We start from the raw sequence: 21,807 nt of genomic DNA, 5'->3' as shown, positions 1-21,807 counted from the left end.
CCTCAGTAGGTCTACCAATGGGCTGAGCAGCTTTGTATCTGGCCAATCACAGCGCTCTACAGTGCCAGAGCTGCGATGGAAAATAACAACAAAGATGGCTTCGGCTCAAAAACGGCGCTCGTTAAACAGCTTTGGGATTAACTTTGAACAATGTATAGAGGTACTTGAGTCATTTATTTTAAAAAAATGATGTATTGCTTCTTGACGTGAATGGGGATTCTTTTATTGGCTGATTTTTGTAGCGATGAATACGTTGCCCCCAAATTCCACTACCTCCGCTCCGCCCCCGCCTTCCGCAGCCGCTCGCTTCCGAACTCAATTTTTACTGGTACTCGCTCTACAACGGCTCCGCTCCGGTGCGGAGACCTGAGGGGGGCAAACAGGCATGCGCGGGATTTTCGAGATCTTGCGATACAGTCCGAGCAGTAAACGCGGAAGTTAGATCCAAACACCCGTTGTGTGGGAGAAGCATCGAAATGAACTGTTTAATCTGCCCATCATTTGTGTTGAGAGATCAGCAGTGTTTGGATCAACAAAGAGTGACTACTTTGATAGTAGAAACTGTATTTATGGCTTACTTTTGTGCATTTAAACTTCAGCCGCCATTGATAGTTAAAAGTTGTTAAACCTGTGCATATGAAACAAAAAACGCCTTTTGTTTATCGATTTATTGTGAAATAACGGAAGCTGTGCTTGCTCCCTTTTCTGTTGGGCGGTTGTGATTCCTGTCCATTGACTGCGGAGGTGCTCCGGCGTCCGGCAAAAATAGAATCGATTCTATTTTAGCAGGACGCCGGAACAGAGGGCGGCGCATGGCCGCAGCACGGCCGCAGTAGTGGAACAGCTCTGACTGACTACAACGGGACCGATTTTGCTCCGGAGTTCGTGCCGGAGCGGAGCAGAGGTAGGGGAATTTGGGGGTAAGAGAGACAGCAGTATTCTGCCCCACGACTGGGTTGTCTCAGTGCCTCGTGGCCAGACTAACTTACATATATATGGTGGCTTGCCAGGCTAACTAACTGACATTTTGTCTGTTAGGTTGTGAAAAAATTACATTTACTTGAAAGTAGTGTAAATTTTCAAGTCAAAGTTCAGTCCAAATATGTCTGATGTTGATGCTGTACACAATTTACAGCCACAGCCCAGTGACATTATAATGATCAGCCAAACACGTTGCATCATATTGTTTTTTTTTTTAGTTGCGTCCAAAGAAAACATAACATGTACTTTTCGGTTCTTAGCAGATCTGCACTCCTAATAGCAAAATATTTGAACGAAAGCTGCATCTTTGCCTTGTTTTGAGTGAACTGTTCTTGAAAGCCTCTTGTGTATTTTGCTCCAGAGCATCAAAGTTACTCGAGGCGTCAATCAGAGTGTAGGTATTTAAAGAAGTTGGCAGCCGTAGACGGAAAACACAAACAATAAAAAAAAAACAAAGTTTGTGGATTTCGTATTTTATTTTTAACTCCGGGTTTCTGTTTTTTCCCCTTTTCTTTATAGTCATTTAAAGTAAGCTGGTGTTGCATTTAGATGCCTATGTAGTATGTGGGATTTGGCTGTGCTGGTGTGGAAATGATGGGGTGGTTGTTGACCTGGAAATGTGGTTCCTTTCATTGTTTGCCTTTACAATAGCCTTATTCCAGTTTTGTAGCCTGTGTTTTATTTATGAAAACTCAACAACACTGTGTCAGAACTCTGTGAAATGTTCTTCTACTTTTCAATAGCGCTCACACAGTGCTGTTGACTTTTCTATAGGTCTCTACGCAGGTGGAGGCCATTGTAAAGTGCTATGGGTTTAGTGCGACTCATTAGATCGAGTCACTCTGTGATGTACGTCTAAACATTCCTGCCGAGTACAGGAGAGGAATAGCTCCGGCGTGCTATTCCAGTGCCTTTCCCTTTGGTACCCTTTGTTCTTTTCTTTTCTCCTAACACTTGAAAGAAAGTCACATTCACTTTGTTTCATTCTTCTCCTCTCACTTGCAAAAGATTTCAAAGACAGACGGGAGGGGGATCAGGACAAGGAGGGATCAGTTCTACCTGGAGAATGACACAAGGTCAGATGAGGACATGTAGACCGTAAGAAAACGCCCACTTGAGAAAACAGAATATTGGAGGAGGATATAATGTGGCAGCTGGAAGGGCCAATAACTAATCAGGATGAGAGGCAGGAGTGTCGCTTTGATGCAGACGGTGAGAGGAACACAGCTAAGACCTGTTATATCCCACAGAGATGAGCACAATGCAGCCTCGTCAATAGAAAGGGAGACAAGACAGAGGAGGAGAATGGGACTTTTGGGCTTTTTAATGTGACATCTGTGCAGACTAATCTCTCTGATGTGTATCCTCCACTTGGATGAGATACAGTATCCCTCTTTTCTTTTTGTTTTGCCCTTGTTTCCAAACCATTTTAGATGCAGATGGAGTCTCCGGCAACATAACACTGGAGGGAGTTCAGTCTAACTTAGCTCTTTGTGTTTTCTGCTCTGTTTAACTAGGTTAATGTAAAAAATACACTCTAAAAACAAATCCTGTATTGTGATTGGCCAAGAAACCATTTTTTGTCTTTAATAAAAATTTAATATAATGAATAAGCCATTCAAAGACTGAACTCTATCTGTTGTTATGGATGCTATCCATTATTAAGCATTGGTTCCAGTAATAACACCAAATAATACAGGAAGAAGATTTGATGCATGGGACACTCTCTTGGGATTTTTTTTCACTGATGCACATATTTACAAAATATTCCAGGTGCCGTTTCGTTTCAGCCCGTCTTATTTTCCTCTTTTCTCCCTGCTCAGCTACGACACCACGGAGATTTCGTGCAAAAGTCCTAAGCCCAAACAAGGTGGAGGTGTCATGGAAGGAGCCAAAAGGAGATTATGATGGCTACAGAGTCATGTACACCACACGCCCAGGTAAGGGCCAGCATTGGTTCATCAGTACACCATTTTGCAACCATTCATGTATAGGGCTGATTTTGTTACGGGTAAAAAAAAAATCCTAATTGTTATTCTTGGTTAATATACTGATTTATTAGAGATGAGATGGGAAACACTAAAGACTCATTGTCACCATTGGAACTTCCAGGTACTTTTACCAGACTTTTGTGGCCATGCTTGTGTCAGCAATTCATCAGGCCAGCCTGAAAGGACCATTTTCTGACCAACTGAGTACTTAAAGTGTACTTTCAAGTATCGCATTTTAAGGGATATTGGAGATATTGATTCATGCTAATGCTTTGAAACATAACCATTTGAAAAAGCATTGTTGCACACCCTTTGTCCGAAGCATGTCCTAAACTGCAGTGCATTTTGCCCTCATTCTGCCATCTTGTACTGACGAGGAACACCTGAGTTAAGATTTTTCTTCCTCCTAAGACATCCTGGTTTGAACTTCATCCATTTTTTTTTGCAAATATGACTGTGCATACTTGAAAACGGATCTCTTGTTCAGTCCTGCCTGATGATCACAAAGTTAACCCTGTTTCACACCCAGTAGCAGAGCAATGATTCCTTTGTGACAGCTTGGTTATCGAATGCCTCGCTTAAGGGGTCCTGAGTAGTAATTGCTGCACCACTCTTTTTAAAGTGTTTAATGTAGATAATACACATGTTTTAGGTACTGAAAATCATTAAGTTTATTACATGATGGTTAACTTTGGTGGTTAAAAAACATGCAGTTGTGTCCAGAAGAGCAACAGATTGTGGGTATTTACTCAGAGGCAGAACAATCATATATTTTTATGTGATTTCAGTTATTCTGCAGAACAAAATGACACATAACTAGGTTTAATATCACGAGGATTATGAGTCATCCGGTTTCTGCAGAAGGAAGACTTGAGTAATATCAAATTATGTTTGAATACCAACTTTTATAAAAGCACAAAACTTTTTGACTATTTTTTCCAATTCCTTCAGCCTTGCACGGCCCAAACTCGTGGGGTTAATGACTCACGGCAAGACATCTGTTCTAAAACTTCCGGTAATTAATTATTATTTACCGCCAAGTGAAAATTAGTCTACTGTTAGAATCAGAATTTTTTTCCTGATGTGTTTTTCGACGTAGCGTGCAGCTGTTATTTGTTCTAAATGCTTTTTTGACTGATGCCTCTGGATTGTGTTTTCTTCACCTCTCACTGCTAGTGTCAAGTCCTCCGTCTGATACCAGAGTAAGGTGTGGAGATGAGTTAAGCTTGCAGTGATGCGTTGTGTCTCTGCTTTGTACATCACATGACTCAAATACCAACTAGTTTCTAGGATTTCCTGTGCAGCAGGAACACATACTGTTGGTTTCTAAACTCGTTTTAAATGGTTCTAGTTGAGCGTAGTTGTCTGCCAGCAATGCACGGATTGTGCCAAACCTCACAGTACAAATCACACTATAGATAATAATTTTTTAATTTTTCATTCTGAATAATGAAATTAGTAAACTATGAAAGAAGGATTATCTAAAAACTTACAGAAATAATTGAGATTGGCTTGTTGTGTTTATTGATCTGAACATTAATTAAATTATAAGTAATTTCTACTTAAAGAGCAAGTCTCCCTAAAATCAACTTTTTGCTGATAAACTGTAAAAATTAGTTTCTAATGGTGCTGTAGATATTTATAGTCATTATTTTGGCCTTTTATTGAATGATGATTAAAATACAATTTTTCAGTCTAAAGCCTGGTTTATGCTTCTCCGTCAGCTCCACAAGGGACAGACACGCACGGATTGACGGAAGCGTTTTGCTCTCATACTTCTCCGTCTCCTGGAGAGTGTTGCAAAGCAATTGCCCGGCAGGACAGCAGAGGGCGTAGCGCTGTTCTGTGGTATCCTGTCATGTATCGGTCAAAGATAGTGTGTTTATATTGTGTTTTTTGTGTATATAAGAGACTTTTAACACGGACATATTTGTCTCTCATTCTCCCATCTCTAAACCCACGTTTCCTGTCATTTCCGTCCACAAATAAAACGCTTGCTGCGCATCTTTTCACTCCTCCAGTCACGGGAGAATTAAACGTTCATGTTTTAGAGTTTTTTCGCGAGGTATTCTTCAAGCTTCTCCATGTCTGCCGCTAGTTATCCTCGGCTCTCTTTGCAATGGCGGCGCTGTAAACAACAGTGGCGTCCTGACCAATCACAAGCTTGCGTAATCCGTCTCGTTCGACGGATGTTTAAAAAAGTGGGCTCGGCTCCGTACGTACTTGCGTGCCCTACGCAAGGACGGATAATGGCGTTGCGTGTCTCCGCACTGACGCAGACGGAGAAGCATAAATCAGGCTTTAGTTGGTCAGTGTAGCACCCTCTTCAGGTTTAAAGTCTACACTACATTTAAATGTAATTAGCCATCGCTAGTGGCTTAAACGGTACACTGCGACATAGACGGTACAGTCTGCTGCAAAGCTGGTGTGGGATATAGAAGCAGCCGGATCTCTGCAATGCCTCCAGCGGCTTCTCCCTGCCAAGTGGGGTGTGTGTGTGTGTGTGTGTGTGTGTGTGTGTGTGTGTGTGTGTCACTGCTGCAGCGCTGCCCTCTCAGTCTGCCAGGCAACGCCTCCTTTTCGCTCATTTGTCAATCAGCAATTGTGGGTGGAGTTAGACTCTGGTAGGGGATGACTTGCTCTTAAATAAAAGTTATGAACCGAATCGGGGACAAAGCAGCCTTGCGTAGTCCAATTGTCACTTGGAACGAGCCCGACTTTCATTGCCGTTCTGTATCTGATATAATAAAAGTTAGTTAACCTTTAAGCATTTTTCTGCTTTATAAACCACATCCATTGCTGTTTATCTACATTTTTGTCTTATTTCAAGACACATGCTTAGTGGGTTTCACCAGCTTTTCTTATTTACTTCCCTGCTGGAGATAATCCACTGTAGCCCTGAAGTTTTAGAGTACATGTCATCCTCTCTTATTGGTCCTGCTGTCAGCCACTGGCAGAGTAAACCTGTAGCTCCTGGTGCTGCTTGGCTCGTCTGCTTGATCACTGCAATAAAAACAGAAAAAATATTGGTTAAGGTGCAGTAGGCACAGGCAACATTCCCCCAAGACCACGCGCAAGAGTCGACTGGATGGAGGGGGGGATGGAGAAGGAGAAAAGGGAGATACCTGAAAAGAGAATGAAGGATGGAGCTGCAGAAGCATGAAGAAATGAGAAGATTTAGATAAATGAAGAGACGTTTAGATCAGGCAAAGAAGATGAATGCGCTGTCGTTTTTTTGCTTAGTTATATTTATGTAGGTTTTAGAAATAATGCTTTGTTTTTTTTATCTTTTGGTTGGCAAATTGATGAGTTGCATGTTTGGTTTGGCATAATTTGACAAATTGTTGGTGCCCTTCCAGCTCTTAAAAGGAAAAATTCAGAATAAGCTGTGAAAAAATTTGAAACGAGCAAAACAAAAATTTGAACTAAACTAAATTATATATTCAAATTCAACTCAAGTAAGTCAGATGCCACTTTTTAATTGTTCTGCAGAATTATTTTTAAACACAAACTAATGCTGTAGACATAAACAAAAACATAAACAAGGGTGTTTTTCAAATATTTATCAGCTAAACCTTTTGACTACCAAAAGGATTCTACAGCCCTAATGACCCCTCTGCACCTGTCGACAGGTATTATGGTCTACTCCTTATGAACTGTCTCGGGTTTAAAGAGTCCTCTCCTGACTGTGAGTTTCAGCTCCTTCCACAGTTGTTCAACAGGATGTAAATCCCGGCTTTTAGAGGGCCAGAGTGTTTTGTTCTGTTTTTAGCTGTGTTTTGGTCAGAACCCGATTAGAGGACATTTCATTCCAGCATGCATCACATGAGGTTGAATTGTGTCCTGCACAGATTTAACACACCCTAGCAAAACGGCCCCAACACAAAATGAAACCTAAATGTTTCACAGGCCTTTTCTTAGAAAAACCTCATGTTTTCCATCTGTAAACAGAGTTTATGTGATTTGCCAAAAAGCTCCACTTTCTCTAAGGGTCAGATTCTCCCAGAAGCTTGGTGGTTTGTTGCATTTTGGCGAATTCTAGTGTGCTTTTTTACGATTTTCTGTCAAAAGTGATGTCTTCCTTAATGGTCCTCTTTATAGTCCACTTTGGCCCAAACGACAGCTGATTTACCCTGACCTTGGATTTGACCTCTAATCTGTTTGGAGGTTGTTCAAGGCTCACTGGTTATATTTGTCATCGAATTTCCCATATGTGTCCATGGTGGTTGGCTACAGTCCAGTGGACCTTGCTTTGACCCTTTCCATTATTGGACCTTTTGGGTAATTTTGTGGCATTAGGCTAGCCTGAAATGACCACTTTCCGGGCCATTTCAGGGACCAAAAGAGTTCCTGTATAGGGTTTTGTACTTGTACTTATGCTGACTGGTTATTCCGGCAGATATCCCCAAACAATCGGCATTTGTAAAATGGAAAGAGTCGCTGATGGAATGGAAGGAAAAAAAAACCAACATTGACACTGATTTAACACCTAAAGTTGAAAATGCAGAGAGGAACACCCCCCAAACCCGTACCCTAACCCAGTGGTTCCCAAACTTATTTAGCCGCGCACCCCCTTCTATGTCCCGACCATGTCGACGCCCCCCCCCCCACATCGGGGCATGGCTCTCTCTCTCTCTCTCTCTCTCTCTGTATATATATATATATATATATATATATATATATATATATATATATATATATATATATATATATCAGATGTCAAGCTAAACAGACAGGGTTAAAAAAATTCCCCATCACTTTCATTTTCTAAATAGTAATTAATAAGCATTCAATACCATTACAATTTCCTTTGATTTCACTCTGAATAAATATTTAGAGTGCCCAGGTAGCACATAAAGAATGCAATTTAACGGTTTTCTTAAAGTAGGAACGTTTAACCTGTGCGGCCAGAGCGCTCTCCTTCCTTCTGCTCTGCGTAAACCTGAGCTGATCACCTACTTGTGCGTAATCAAATGTCAATAGGGGAAAAGCTATAGCCATGATGTTCACTTTTACCTCAGACCGACTTATTGCTGTTTTATGGTGTGGCTGAATCTGCGATCCGCTGCCACGCGGACTGGAACAACAAATGCTGCAGTGGACTTGTGGTCAGGTTCGGAGTCACTGGCTGGAGCGGACCGACTCATCCCAGAAGCTAATATCTTAATTTGACCTTGAATGAAAAATAACCTCTTAAAAGTTTTTATCACGGTGGAGGCAGCGTTTATTTCTGCCTTCAGTCTGACAGCGGGCCGGAGTTAAAGCAGTGTGTGCGCTTATTGAATCTCTGTGTGCGCGCGCGCACGCACGCGCGACACAGCCACTCAAGTCACCGCGTCTCGCGCTATTTAAACCATTGTTGTAAAATTCCTTCTGCCCAGCCCAGATGTGCTCACTTGTGCACCCGTGAGCCGTGGTTCAGCCGGAACGCGTCTGACCTCTGACAGACGCACTCTGAACTTCAGATCTTCAGCGCGCTGTTAATAGCCTGAATGGGAATCATTTCTTGTTATTTAGTTACATCCACAATGTTCTGTGTGTGAGGTTTACAATCTCAGAACACCTGCATGAGACAGGTGTTAATTACAATCTGCCAGAATGACTCGCCACCTTCAGATTTCTCCAACACCGTTAAAAATGATCAAATACGGAACATATCGGCGTGCGCAGGCCAGAGTGCTGAAGCTCGGCGCATTATTATTATGAAGCTAGGGCACATCATGTGGAGGACACGCGCGCACGCAAAAATATACTTGTTTTCAATTACATTTATTGTGCCCACTTACTTTTTCTTTGGCCCACCCACAAATGAGTTTCTACGCTAATGGTGACACATGACAGACTTCTCTGAGCTCCGCAGCCATTACACTTTTCACCTCGCGCACCCCCTAGCGGCAGCTCGCGCACCCCCAGGGGTGCGCGCACCACACTTTGGGAATCCCTGCCCTAACCCATAGTTACTGTGGGCATTGTGGACTCTTACAGTCTTTTACAAAAAAACAAAAACACTGTTTCTTCTGGTCATTGAATGCTGCTTTATACATCAAACAGCCTCGCTCCCGTTCCCCCAAATTGGTTAAACCATGGTGCATTTTGTCTGAATAAAACTTTTTTATCGTTATTAATATCCCTAGGCGCCTTTTGGTACTTCTCACTGACTGCATCAACAGTTGCAATGTGCAACCATCTTAAATGGCTGAGAGCATAGACAGGTATGCATAGATGCCTCATTGGATAATGGAGAGCGTAGCAGTGTCGCCTCCTTATTGGATGAGTTCCTCACCCTCCAAACCCAACTGGAGTCATGGCAGAGTGAGCGAATATGCCTGTATTTTGTGCAGCCTATGGTTGCAACAACCGGCGTACAATTGAAAACCGATCACGATTACTATTGACTTTTCTTGCCTAACTTATGGGATTTTATATTTTAATTTATTTAATGTAAGTATATTTATATTTTAACTATCATGCTATACCATATGTTTGATTTAGTGAAAAGGCTTAATAGGGGGGCAACCCTAACTCAAAGATGGGGGCCGGCCACTATGGCAGCTCCAATAGGCAGTGCCAGTCCATGGGGCATCTACGTACAAGATGTCTGTGGCTGAGAGGGCTGAGTTACCATTAGGTCTATGGTGACAATATGGCTGATGTGTCTAACTGTTGTCACAGGAACATCAAGCTGCTTGGAGGTGGTCCACTAGCCTTTGCTTTGAACATGCTGATTAATTATCTCTGTCCATAACTTCTTGTGTCCCATATTCGCTGTGTTACACACCCTCAAATCAAACATTAGTGGGACTACTTTTTACCCCTTAAAGGGGCATTATGGAAGTTTGACAGCCAAAACATGTACAGAAATAATACATTTCTTCTTCATACATTCTCCTGCAATGCCCTGGTCCTGTAGAATGAGCCCTGGCATTTTTACTGTGATTGCCTGTTTTTCTGTAAAATCACAGAAAAAGAGAGATGCTCGGGTCGAGCAGGCTGCTTCATGCGCGTTCACGCTCAGGCATCGCCTGTAGCATTTGCTATCCGTAGCTTTAGCAGCAGAGAGTGAGGTAGTGCCAACTCAGCGACTTTGTCGCTCTTCCTAACGCCTAGTGATGAACCTAGCTACATTTCTGAGGACCCTTAGCTACTTTCTGTAGAACTTTCTTCTAGATATTTCCTGCAAATTAGCAACAAAATAGCCATTTTCACTACGAACCGTTCTTCGGAAGTTGTTTCAGCTGTCATCAAGGATATAAATGTTCCAGATACAAGAGACGTCAATGGCGCTTTAGCTCACCTAGTTAAATGTCGGACTATGGTGGCTGAAGACTCGGGTTTGATTCTGGATGTGAACTTAGTTTTTTATATAGTTTATTTTTTACATTAATGGTATATTTTTTTTGCAGTAAGATGCCCAAATTTTTATTTGAGACTCGCCGAACGGCATTGAATTTACAGATAAAAAAGATGTGGGTTCAACTTTCATTTTGGAACAATTTTTCAACCAAGGGAAGGGAAGGCTGATCTGAGCATGCAGGAAGACTGACCCATCATAAACCTTTGTCCGCTGTGCTGAAGAGAAAGGTACCAAAACTGTCTCAGCTGTTATTTTTGTTAAGGAGTGTGCACGTACAGCATGCGCGTCTCGTGCACGAGCCTACTATTGAAGCTGCCGTTACGCTTTTGGCCTGAAGGGGCATTCGCAAGCATAAAAATTCAAAACTCTGTAAAGTCCCTTTAATAGGGCTGGGTGATATGGCCTGAAACCAATATCACAATATATTGTGGGTTTTACTTTGATAATGATAAATGGACGATAACTACGGGTATACGCAGATACAAATGTCCATTAGATGGGGCTGTCTCATGTATTACGTTGAGTCACATTTTTACATTACTTAAGGTGGTACAGCTTCTTAAAGAGACATGAACGTTGCCAACCTAATTTTTTTTTAATCAAATTGATTGACGTGGGAAAAATTATCTCGTTAAAAGTCAGAAATTTTGATAACGATACATTTTTGATTTATTGCCCAGTTCTACCCCTTAATTTGGCCGACTGAACAATTAGTTTCCCTTTAAATGTATGTTAATGAACCAAAACCAATGTTTGGTTATTAGATTTTTTAATATTTTAAAAATTACTACTCTTGTTTCATATCATTTCAGTTTTCATTGTTGTTTTTTCTTTTTTTAACAAAGGGAAAAACTATTTGTAAAGCATTTTTCTGTCACTACGATTTAACAGGTAAAAGCTGCTCAGCCACTCTCTCCACTGGGAGCCTTTTCCCTCTTATCACTTTGTGGAGGTTTATTTTCCTCATTTCTCTTTGCTTTTTAAGTTGTAATGAACACTGCAGCGTCACATGTGCTAAAAAAGCTTTACTGCCTTTTTCAAATAGATTTGACATTTTCACCAACAATGAAATGGCCTCATTTCTGAGACAGGCCCACACAGCTCAGTTTGCAGCACATTGCCACTGGGCATCACTGAGTTTTGAAGAGGAGTAAAATAAAAAAAAAGAAGGAAATTTCAAAATAATTTGAGAATGTGGAGGATGGCCGTGCACCTCCTGGGTAAAGTGAAGGAAGCGAATGACAATGACTACTTTTTCCCTCAGCAGGCTGTTGGTATCAGTGCCATGGATAGGCAATTAATTTCCCTAAACAGCATGCAGTTTTTAGGGAAGAGCTCTGCTGAATTACCGTTTGAAATTTTCTCCCTTTTTTGAAAAAAATAAAATAAAAATTGTATTCTATCCTAGTTTCAATTGTACTATTATGCAGTCGCGCATTAAGTTTTTATTTCAAGAAAGTGTACACAAAGCACGTAGTTATTTTTATGTATTATCTCAGTTTCTTGAAACCTTCGTAAAGTTTAAAGAAACCTTCGTAAAGTTTGAAGACGATCTAAAAACTTGCAGCAGTAGGTCAGTTTTTGCTGTCAGTCAGTTTGAAGCAGCTGCTAGAAATTAGATTCAAGAAATTATTGCCTGTGGGAGCTGACAGTTCAAGATTTATTGATCCCAAATGTAACATTTCTCCTACAGCAACAAGATCAAGTGGTGAGTTAAATGACACATTAAATGTAATCAAACCAGAATGGAAGAATTGCCATTTTTCTTTCATCACAAATCAAAAGGAATGAAGTTTGGTTCCTTCATCTTGCACTTTTAGGTTGATGGTCTTTGGATATGTAATCACTTTAAGTCAGGAAGTTGGTACCTTTAATAAAGTCAAGTTGCAAACTGCTGACTAAATTACTCCACAGCAGAGTAAAAAGTCGAACGCATGTTTATTCATTTAAACTTTATTGCCCCCCTAATCTTTGTGTAGCCTTTGTTCTTGTTTGTGCGTATCTTTAAGGTGGCTCAGAAGAGTTAACGAAATATGAAAGAATTTCAACTCAACAATAAAAGCCACAACTCAATGGAAAATGCTATAAATGAACCCTAACCCTAATAATACAACGAAGGTTAAAATATACCAACATCAAAAATATTATGTGGAAGTTGTAGTCAGCCTTGAGTTCATGCAAGAACTGAAGATCTGCTAATAGCTTATAGTAGGGGGTGGTGGGATCCTTTTTCGCAACCTTTGTCAGTGGAATTCATTTACATATGTTCTATCCTCCTTTCAGTGAAATAAATAGAAATCATGAATGGACCAAAACTGCCTTATATAAAAAAAATTCCACTGCTACTTTGTTATTAGCATAATTCCAGTTTTAGCTTAGCAAGCCCTTCCAACACCTAGCCTAGTAAACTAGACCAAATTCTTGCTTTGCAAAGTTTGGTCTAGGAACACTCTATTGGAACCTCCTTAGCCCCTAGCAACGTTCTGGCTGGCCAGTTTAGCTCTCTATAAAGGTTTCAACCTGACAGTGCTGGTCCATAGTGGTGGGCTTTTTGGGCCAATCGGGGCCCTCTGTTCGCCCGGTGGCCGGGATGATGCGATAGAGTGGAACAAGATAGTGACAGCTCCTTTAAAATGGTTTTTACATCAATTTGGAACTATTTGGACTTGGACTTTATTAGAATCAGGAGTAGAGAGATGTTTTTAAGCTCTATTTAGAAAAAGGAAGCATCTTTGCCTTCTTCAACAGCGGGCTGCCTCGTTTACCAACGTCCATTGCAGTACGTATGTCACGTTGTTCATTGTCCAGTAGCATGTAGAGATCGTTTGAAAGAAAAATGGTCGAATGCATCCCACAACCGAGAACTGTCAATGGGGTGTTGCCAGACTAAATTATATATTTATTTAGTCTAGCTGGCCAGGCTACTTCCAACCACAACTTCAGTTTTCTTCTGGGCCACCAGTGCTTTGCCACCATGAACCATCATAGAAATAAATACAATTGGTGTGTTTTCTCACTTTGGGAAGGCACTGGGGTTGGCACTCAAAGATCACGTCAAATAAATCTACATCCTTTTCTCAATGTAACCCCCCCCCCCCCCCAAAAAAAAACAACAACTAGTAACTAGAAATACAAAAAGGAAGTAAATGAATTTTAAAACCTTTTTTATCAGCTGTCAGGGTGCATGAGCTAAACATACCCTTATTTAAACACTCAATTTCAAAAATTTTGTAATTTTAGCATTATTAAAGAAAATGTTTAACCTTCCTTCTGTTATATTCTTCTACCCTACGTAGTTCTTAAGCACTGGGTTGTCAACAATGTATTAATTGATTTCTCAACAAGAAATGTGACAGAATACTGTATAGAGAAGAATGGCGCTAGAGCACACTGGTCAGTGCAAGATTTGAATGGATGCAAGGTAATTATAGACAGGTGTGTGTCCATTCCCTCATTCCCAATGGCTGTGAATGGAACGTTTTAGTTTTTGCTTCTCTTTTCTTTTTCTCTCTACTGAAAGAAAGAAAGTAAAGCAAAATGCACTGATTGAAGGTACAGGTCACATCTTGTTAGGCCCCTCCCTGTCTTCATTTCATTTATTTGTTTGTCTTGACTTATGAGCTTATGGATGTTCACTGCCAATCTCCTTACATTGGACACACACCTGTTTATATTTACCTTGCTCTTGTTACATCTTGGCTATGCTATAAGTAAGGAGGTAACATAAACCTGTGAACAGATGGAATTGGGGGGGGGGGGGTACATGCGTTTGATAAAAAAAAAAAATAAAAAAAGGCATATAAATAAACGTACAATATACAGAATGGCACAGATAAGTACCAACAGCGAAAAGCCTAACCAGACAAACAGGGCAATCGTGAAATTGACGTAAAGCGTGCAAGGCTGAGGATATACCAAACAAACAAACACAGGCTCAGAAAGACTTCATATGAAAGAGGGCAATAGCAGTTTTCACACCTAAATCAAACCAGTGGAGATCTAACTCCCAATACAACCACAAATTGGTCTAAAAGCTACTAAGCAGCTATTCTACACCAGTAAACCACTAGAGTTTACTAACAGCACAAAGTTCAAACAAAGCTGACCAAATGAAACATTAGAAAGTGCTTCTACTTTAGAAAATCTGACATGATGTTTGTGTACCCATTGCTTCTGAATGTAGTACAAATGTGGATGAGAGCAAATTATCCGTCAATTTTTCTTCTAAACAGATATTTGGTACACGTGAACTAAAACACACGACCGCCTTCACAACACATGTCTGAATTCAGATGTACAATTTGTGCATTTTCTCCTTTATTTATTATTCTAGTGTGTGATGGCTATCGATTGAGAAAATGAATCATTGTTAATATATAAAGAATAATTTCATGTTTGGTTTTCAGTGGAATAAATGAAAAGATGTAAATTAAAAAAGTTGGAAGTATGGCAGGGTAAGACCTTAGATTTTGACACACTGGCAAAATCTGAATTGCGGCACTAGTGGTTATTAAATCACGTGGTATTTGTGTTTACCTTTAGTAAAAGCTGAAAAGTTACTGACTTGTCCAGAATTGCACCAAAACAACAATCCCTGAATAAAAGATAAAAAGTGTGTCACTCGCTGCATCTTTCTATTCAGTTATTCTTGTTTTTCTCCAAAAAGCATTGTTTATTTGAGAGTCACATGTTAAAAACACTGTGTAGGTTTCTCTGAGACCGATGTTTCAATATAAATCCACTCTGTGGGTGAAGAACTCTGTCCTCAGCTGAAAGATTGGAATTTCACTGTGGGTTTAATTGGTCCTTGAGGGGAAAAAACTGTTTTCCCATCCAAATTTAAAGATGTTTTTTCACTCTTTAGATCTCCAGTCTACCAAAAACAAGTGTTTCGAATGCCTGTGAAATTTATATCCACGCAATTACACGGAGATTACTGAATCCCTGCAAAGAAGCTCACACAGTAACGAGAAAACCAGGTGGCAAATTATTCTAAGACACCTATTTTGTTAGAAAGGAGGGGTAGAGTGGAAGTGAGGTGTGCTTCGGTTAAACGAACAGAACTACATTTTCCAAGGAGGTAATGAGTGCTTCACAGATTATTTTTGATTATTTGATCTTTCATTACATAAGCAAGAACAACAAAGGGAAGCGTCACTAGTTCAGAATTAGCTAAACACACTTTCTACACTTGTACTTGAACACATATTAACCTGAAAATGATTTATTTTGCTACTTTATTGTCTAAAAAGTTTGTCATAATGGAGGTTTTGATGACCAAATCTTTAATCTGGATAATTCTCCTTTAAATATTTATTCTAAATGAGCTTTTATTTCTGTAAACTTCATTTGAAAAACTATTTTTTAATTAAACTGTTTGTCAAACAGGTGGAAAGCAGAAGGTGGTGCCGCTGTCGAAGCAGGATATCAAACTCGTCATTGAAGATTTTGACCCCTCAAAGGATTATATATTTAAGATCTTCGCTGTGAAAGGAGGACAGGAGAGTAAACCTCTTCAGGGAAAACTTGAAGGTATGTGCACTGAGTTTGATTCATTCCATTTCCTATGTTGAAAAACCTGATTGTGCTGAGTCACTGATTTGTGGACAGACTTTACAGCAAGCATGTAGTGAATGTGGAGAGAAAAACTCCCCTTTAACAGGAAGACAACCTTCAACAGAACGTGACTCGGTAACATAATGTTGCTATATTTTAGTGGTATTGAAACTTGGAAACGATACTTTTATGTGCTTAATCTGTCTGGTTCTCCTGCTTAAAGCAGCTATATTCTTCATCCCGAATCAATTTCCCTCTGGGATTAATAAAGTATTTTTGAATTGAATTGAATTGAATTTTGTGGTTCTGCTGGAGTTTGATCTTCAGCTTTTTTCCATTATTCCTAAATGTAAATCCAGTAGCTTTTGTTTGTTTATGTGAAGGGCCTTGAGATGACTCTTGTCGTGATTTGGAGCTGTATAAATAAAATTGAATTGAATTGAATTTAGTATTCACCTGAATAATTCCCTGTCTCCCTTACTGACATGCCTCTTTTCCTGTTGAGCAGTTGTTTCAGGTCACCGATGATCCAGGGTTTATTTGGTCTAGGCACCTGTATGTTACAGAACTTTCAGTCGTAGCACTGATGTCACCTCCATGTTGCTCAGAGTCCATCCCAATCTGTAGCCTCAAAACATCCCTGCAGTGCATCCGTACCTTTCTGCAGCCATCTCCTCAACATTCTTCTAGTCACAGGTTAAAAATGGGAGCAGACCAGAGAAAAACTACATGATGATCGGCTTCACCAAGAGCTGTATGCATCCCTGATATTAGCATAACATTCGTTAGTTTGTTTTCTCTGGTGAAGCAGTTGGCTGTATTGAAATGTTGGAAGTGCAGAACAGAGAGAGGCGTGGAAACTATTTCCTGTTATTCTCACAAATGGATTAAGGTGGCGTGCACAAGCCCGCGACTACTGTGGTAAACTATGTTGCATTAATACCTCTTCAGAATCTGGGCTGCGGAGAGGATATTTTCAGGATAGCCGGTTCTGGATTACACCGCTAATGAAACTCCTTTTTTCTTTTTCACTCGTCTTTATGCTCTTATCATACAAAAATGAGAGAGATTGGTGTCAGGAGTATGAGTGAAACACATGATCCAGCTTGGTCCTCATCAGCGTTCTGAGCTCACCCTTTTTATTAGCAAGAGATCTGTTGCTTTCTGTCATAATCAATGGGAACGAAGGTTTAAATGTCCTCTTTCTAGCTCCACTTTCCTCTTTATCAGCATTCATGTCACAGATTTTGAGTTGCAGTTTGGGTCCTATTTGAGCTTTTAGGATGTCAGTTAGCTGCTCCCAGTTGTAAGCAAACCACTCATTCCAGTGGTTACTCATCACAAGTAGTGGCATAAAAAAGTAGAACCAGCCCAAAAGTACACCAGCAACGAGAAGGTTTTTGCTGGTTTATGATGGTTCTCTCAAGTCAGCATTTTGATAAAAGTCAGTCAGACTTTATGGTTCGTTTTACTATTAAATGTAATTTAAAAATAGGCTTAAAATGAGTACTAAAGTAAAACAATTTTAAAGGTGTTCATGGAAATACTAAATGGTGGCCTGGCAAGTCATCCTATGTATGTGAATATATAGTCTGGCCATAACCCATAGACCAAGCTCGGTCATGGGACGAAATCTACCATTGTCTTTCAAACTTTCTTAACAATGTGACATTCTCATCGCTATGGATGTCAGTCAAGGTGGAAATCCATCATACACGGCCAAAGAAGATGCAAATACATCCTTTTTCTAATTAAAGCACTTAATTACATCTATCTGGTCTAAATAGCCCATAGCTAATGCCAAAACCGTTTCAAACGAGTCAACGCTAACTTAAGCCTGATTTATGCTTCTCCGTCTGCGTCAGTGCGGCGACACGCAACGCCATTATCCGTCCTTGTGTAGGGCTCCGGCAGGCACGCAAGTACGTACGGAGTCGAGCCCACTTTTTTAAACATCCGTCGAACGAGACGGATTACGCAAGCTTGTGATTGGTCAGGACGCCGCTGTTGTTTACAGCGCCGCCATTGCAAAGAGAGCCGAGGATAACTAGCGGCAGACACGGAGGAGCTTGAAGAATACCTCGCAAAAAAACTCTAAAAATATGAACATTTAATTCTCTCGTGACTGGAGGAGTGAAAAGATGCGCAGCAAGCATTTTATTTGTGGACGGAAATGACAGGAAATGTGGGTTTAGAGGTGGGGAGCGCATGAAGAGGTGGGAGAATGAGAGACAAATATGTCCGTGTTAGAAGTCTCTTATATACCCAAAAACACAATATAAACACACGCTCTTGGACCGATACATGACAGGATACCACAGAACAGCGCTACGCCCTCTGTTGTCCTGCTGGGAAAATGCTTTACAACACTCTCCAGGAGACGGAGAATTTTGAGAGCAAAACGCTTCCGTCAATCCGTGCGTGTCTGTCCCTTGCAGAGCTGACGGAGAAGCATAAACCAGGCTTTAGTTATTCCCCTCCATCTAGGGCTGGGCGATATCGCCTAAAATCAATATCAAGAAATATTGAGGATTTCACCTCGATAACGATAAATGGACGATAACTACATGTATGCGCAGAAACAAAAGTTGTCCACTGGATGGGGCTGTCACATGTATTACGTTGAGTCACATTTCTACGGGACTCGAGGTGGAGCATCCTCTTAAAGAAGAAATGAACGTTGCCAACCTACACACATCTCAATTTTTTATTATCAAATTTTTTGACATAGGAAAAAATATCTCAATGAGAGTCAGAAATTTCTATAACGACACATTTTCGATTTATTTCCCAGCCCTACCTCCATCGCATTTTCCCGCCCACCAAACTGATAAGAGTGCTGTGATTGGCATTACACAATACTGCTCAGGCCAATGGTAGACCTGCTGAGGCTCCTATGGAACATGGCTAGACCGACACAAGTGTGTAAATTATTGCAGAATTGATCCAGGGAGCATTGCGTCATCGATTGCAACGCACGCCGGGATGCTGGTCGCTGTGATAATTTTTTCAAAAACCTTTATTAACATCTTTTAAACAAACAGCCAAACAGTTATTTGAAGTAAATTTTAATTTATTGCTACTTTGTTGAAAAGTTTTAGAGCATCAACTAATCATCCTTAAATGAACTAATCTCGTCTCTCGTCTCGTCTCGTCTTCCTCCGCTTATCCGGGTCCGGGTCGCGGGGGCAGCATCCCAACTAGGGAGCTCCAGGCCGTCCTCTCCCCGGCCTTGTCCACCAGCTCCTCCGGCAGGACCCCAAGGCGTTCCCGGACCAGATTGGAGATGTAACCTCTCCAACGTGTCCTGGGTCGACCCGGGGGCCTTCTGCTGGCAGGACATGCCCGAAACACCTCCCCGGGGAGGCGTCCAGGAGGCATCCTGACCAGATGCCCAAACCACCTCAACTGGCTCCTTTCGATCCGGAGGAGCAGCGGTTCTACTCCGAGTCCCTCCCGAATGTCCGAACTCCTCACCCTATCTCTAAGGCTGAGCCCGGCCACCCTACGGAGGAAACTCATTTCAGCCGCTTGTATCCGCGATCTCGTTCTTTCGGTCATTACCCAAAGCTCATGACCATAGGTGAGGATTGGGACGTAGATCGACCGGTAAATCGAGAGCCTGGCTTTCTGGCTCAGCTCCCTCTTCCCCACGACAGATCGGCTCAGCATCCGCATCACTGCAGACGCCGAACCAATCCGCCTGTCGATCTCCCGATCCCTCCTACCCTCACTCGTGAACAAGACCCCGAGATACTTAAACTCCTCCACTTGAGGTAGGACCTCTCCCCCGACCCGGAGGTGGCAAGCCACCCTTTTCCGGTCGAGAACCATGATCTCAGATTTGGAGGTGCTGATCCTCATCCCAGCCGCTTCACATTCGGCCGCGAACCTACCCAGCAAGAGCTGAAGGTCAGAGCTGGATGAAGCTAGGAGGACCACATCATCCGGAAAAAGCAGAGACGAGATTCTCCTGCCACCAAACTCGACACACTCCACACCACGGCTGCGTCTAGAAATTCTGTCCATAAAAGTGATGAACAGAACCGGTGACAAAGGGCAGCCCTGGCGGAGTCCAACCCTCACTGGGAACAGGTCCGACTTACTACCGGCTATGCGGACCAAACTCACGCTCCTCTGGTAAAGGGACTGAATGGCCCTTAACAGAAAGCCACCCACCCCATACTCCTGGAGCGTCCCCCACAGGGTGCCCCTGGGGACACGGTCATAAGCCTTCTCCAAATCCACAAAGCACATGTGGATTGGTTGGGCAAACTCCCATGCCCCCTCCATCACCCTTGCAAGGGTATAGAGCTGGTCCACAGTTCCACGGCCAGGACGAAAACCACATTGCTCCTCCTCTATCTGAGATTCAACTATCGATCGGACCCTCCTCTCCAGTACCTTGGAGTAGACCTTTCCAGGGAGGCTGAGGAGTGTGATCCCCCTATAGTTGGAACACACCCTCAGGTCACCCTTCTTAAAGATGGGGACCACCACCCCGGTCTGCCACTCCCTAGGAACTGCCCCCGATGACCACGCAATGTTGTAGAGACGTGTCAACCATGACAGCCCTACAACATCCATTGCCTTGAGATACCCAGGACGAACCTCATCCGCCCCCGGGGCTCCGCCGCTGTGTAGTTGTTTGACTACCTCAGCAACTTCTGCCCCCGAGATCGGACAGTCCATCCCCAGGCCTCCCAGCTCTGGTTCCTCCTCGGAATGCGCATTGGTGGGATTGAGGAGCTCCTCAAAGTATTCCTTCCACCGTCCGACTATAGCCTCAGTTGACGTCAGCAGCTCCCCATCCCCACTGTAAACAGTGTGAGCGAGTTGCTGCCTTCCTCTCCTGAGGCGCCGGACAGTTTGCCAGAACCTCTTTGGAGCCGATCGATAGTCTTTCTCCATGGCCTCACCAAACTCCTCCCACGCCCGAGATTTTGCCTCGGCAACTGCCACTGCTGCACCCCGCTTGGCTATCCGGTACCTGTCTGCTGCCTCCGGAGACCCACAGACCAGCCACGCCCTGTAGGCCTCCTTCTTCAGCCTGACGGCTCCCCGAACCTCTGGTGTCCACCAGCGGGTACGGGGGTTGCCACCACGACTGGCACCGGCCACCTTACGACCACAGCTAGCAACAGCCGCCTCGACAATCGCAGAGTGGAACAAGGCCCACTCGGACTCAATGTCCCCCACTGCTCTCGGTACGTGGTCAAAGCTCTGCCGGAGGTGGGAGTTGAAGACTGTCTTGACAGGTTCTTCTGCCAGGCGTTCCCAGCAGACCCTCACTATGCGTTTGGGTCTGCCAGGTCTACGGGGCATGCTCCCTTGCCATCTGATCCAACTCACCACCAGGTGGTGATCAGTTGACAGCTCCGCCCCTCTCTTCACTCGGGTGTCCAAAACATACGGCCGCAGGTCAGATGATACGACTACAAATGAACTAATTTCATTAGAAAATACATATTTTCAGAAAAGGAACTTGAGCCGGGCTATGCAGTGGCGCTGTGGTTAGAGCTGTTGCCTTTCAGCAAGAAGGTCCTGGGTTCGCTTCCCATCCTGGGATCTTTCTGCATGGAGTTTGCATGTTCACCCTGTGCATGCGTGGGTTCCCTCCGGGTGCTCCGGCTTCCTCCCACAGTCCAAAAACATGACTGTGTGTGTGTGTGTGTGTGTGTGTGTGTGTGTGTGTGTGTGTGTGTGTGTGTGTGTGTGTGTGTGTGTGTGTGTGTGTGTGTGTGTGTGTGTGTGTGTGTGTGTGTGTGTGTGTGTGTGTGTGTGTGTGTGTGTGTGTGTGTGCTGCCCTGCGATGGACTGGCTCACTGTCCAGGGTGTACCCCACCTGATTGTCCATTGACCGCTAGAGATCGACACCAGCCCCCCCGCGACCCTACGTGGACAAAGCGGGTTCAGACAATGGAT

At 42.6% G+C, this 21,807-nt stretch overlaps 1 protein-coding gene across 4 annotated transcripts in view; it reads left to right on the top strand.

Annotated features, from left to right (window-relative positions):
- The window catches only part of LOC107394420 (collagen alpha-1(XIV) chain), a 260,498-nt gene that overhangs the window by 17,470 nt on the left and 221,221 nt on the right, over nt 1-21,807 (top strand). For 3 of the 4 annotated variants that reach the window (XM_054744994.2, XM_054744993.2, XM_054744995.2), the window contains exons 3-4: nt 2,805-2,921; nt 15,715-15,858. The exons of the other annotated variant lie outside the window; for it this stretch is intronic. In XM_054744994.2, the coding sequence (XP_054600969.2) occupies nt 2,805-2,921; nt 15,715-15,858 (261 nt within the window). The remainder of the gene's footprint in view (nt 1-2,804; nt 2,922-15,714; nt 15,859-21,807) is intronic. 4 annotated transcript variants of the gene reach the window in all.

The sequence above is a fragment of the Nothobranchius furzeri genome, chromosome 19 (assembly GCF_043380555.1).
Source record: "Nothobranchius furzeri strain GRZ-AD chromosome 19, NfurGRZ-RIMD1, whole genome shotgun sequence".
In the NCBI taxonomy this organism is placed as follows: Eukaryota; Metazoa; Chordata; class Actinopteri; order Cyprinodontiformes; family Nothobranchiidae; genus Nothobranchius; species Nothobranchius furzeri.
This window is presented reverse-complemented; position numbering and strand designations above follow the sequence as displayed.